The 1,529-nt window shown below is 33.2% G+C and overlaps 1 protein-coding gene across 1 annotated transcript in view; it reads left to right on the top strand.

The window, feature by feature from the left end:
- Positions 1-252: 252 nt before the first annotated feature.
- LOC145050978 (serine/threonine-protein kinase BSK6-like) overlaps positions 253-1,529 on the top strand; it is a 4,045-nt gene continuing 2,768 nt past the window's right edge. The window contains exon 1 of the mRNA XM_078999142.1: positions 253-1,224. Coding sequence (XP_078855268.1) covers positions 313-1,224 — 912 coding nt within the window. The 5' untranslated portion in view covers positions 253-312. The remainder of the gene's footprint in view (positions 1,225-1,529) is intronic.

The following is a 1,529-nucleotide window of genomic DNA, read 5'->3' on the forward strand; positions in this document are numbered from 1 at the left end:
GTCAAACATTAATTATTTGGTTGCAAAAAGAAGTTTTCATCAAACCAAAGAACTGTTCACATGTTGAGAAATTTACAATATTCAACGCTCTTCCTAATTCAAACACTAACGACACCTCTATAGCAATTATTTGAAAAATAACTATGTTGACTATAAACTCGTTCAACAATGGGTTGCTTCTTCTCTGCTGTTAAATATACAATATTACTTCATTCATACTCTTATGCTACAATTCTTTGAATCTTCTAACTTTGTTCCCTACAATTCTTTGAAGCTTTTAAATTTGTTTCCTATTTTCCTTCAACCATCGAAATGATGCATCTCACAAAACATTTTGAACACCTCAAGATACAACTAGAAACCATTAAATCAGCAACCAACAACTTTGCCGATGACAATTGCATTGGAAGAGGTGGATTCGGCAAAGTATACAAAGGAGAGCTTGTCTTGTACAAGGGGCATACCATTGTGGCTTTAAAGCGATTAGATACTAGATTTGGACAAGGACACCCGGAATTTTGGAAGGAGATCATTATGCTTTCTCAATACAAGCATGAAAATATTGTTTCTCTATTAGGGTTTTGTGACGAGGGTAACGAGAAGATCCTCGTGTATGAGTATGCCTCAAGGAGAAGTCTAGACTTGTACCTCAACAATGACGATCTAACTTGGATGGACCGACTTAATATATGCATTGGTGTGGCGCGTGGTCTAGCATACCTTCACAATCCTGGTGAGACTCAACAAAGAGCATTGCATCGTGATATCAAAAGTTCAAACATCCTATTAGATAAAAATTGGAATGCGAAAATCTCAGATTTGGGCCTATCCAAACTTGGTCCTGCCAACCAACAATACACATTTCTTGTGTCCAACATTGTAGGAACGATCGGGTATTGCGATCCGTTGTATGTAGAAACAGGGTTATTAACAAAAGAGTCGGACGTTTATTCGTTCGGTGTGGTGTTATTTGAAGTGCTATGTGGAAGGTTGTGTACTAGCAACAAGAAAGATGTTCATCAATCTCTAACAGGATTAGTGCGACGACACTACAAAGAAAACAATATAAACGACTTAATTTTTGGTAATCTAAGGGATACAATAAATCATAAATCTTTGGAGGCATTTATAACAATAGCTTATCAATGTTTGAAGAGAAACTTGGAAGAACGTCCATTAATGGTTGACGTCGTGAGAACACTTGAAAGTGCGCTTGAATATCAAGTAAGTTGTTTGATTCCCTTTATACTATTTTTTATAATTATTTAATATGACGTTTCCATTTTAATAGAAAGTTTCGGTAAATAATAATAATAAAAGTTTCCGTAAATATACATAAAATAACTTATTTTTTTAATAGTTTTTTTTTACTTGTTACTTGCACATTAATTTTTTTTTCACAAAAACAAAAAAAAAAATCATCGCATTTCTGCATAGCTTTATGTCTATAAACATCTTTTTATTTACAACTATATATTTTTTTTTGTGAAAATTTTGTTATTGTATGTTTAAAAATGGCATATTCATAT

Source organism: Lactuca serriola, chromosome 5, assembly GCF_051521515.1.
Source record: "Lactuca serriola cultivar US96UC23 chromosome 5, Lser_US96UC23_V15, whole genome shotgun sequence".
In the NCBI taxonomy this organism is placed as follows: domain Eukaryota; kingdom Viridiplantae; phylum Streptophyta; class Magnoliopsida; order Asterales; family Asteraceae; genus Lactuca; species Lactuca serriola.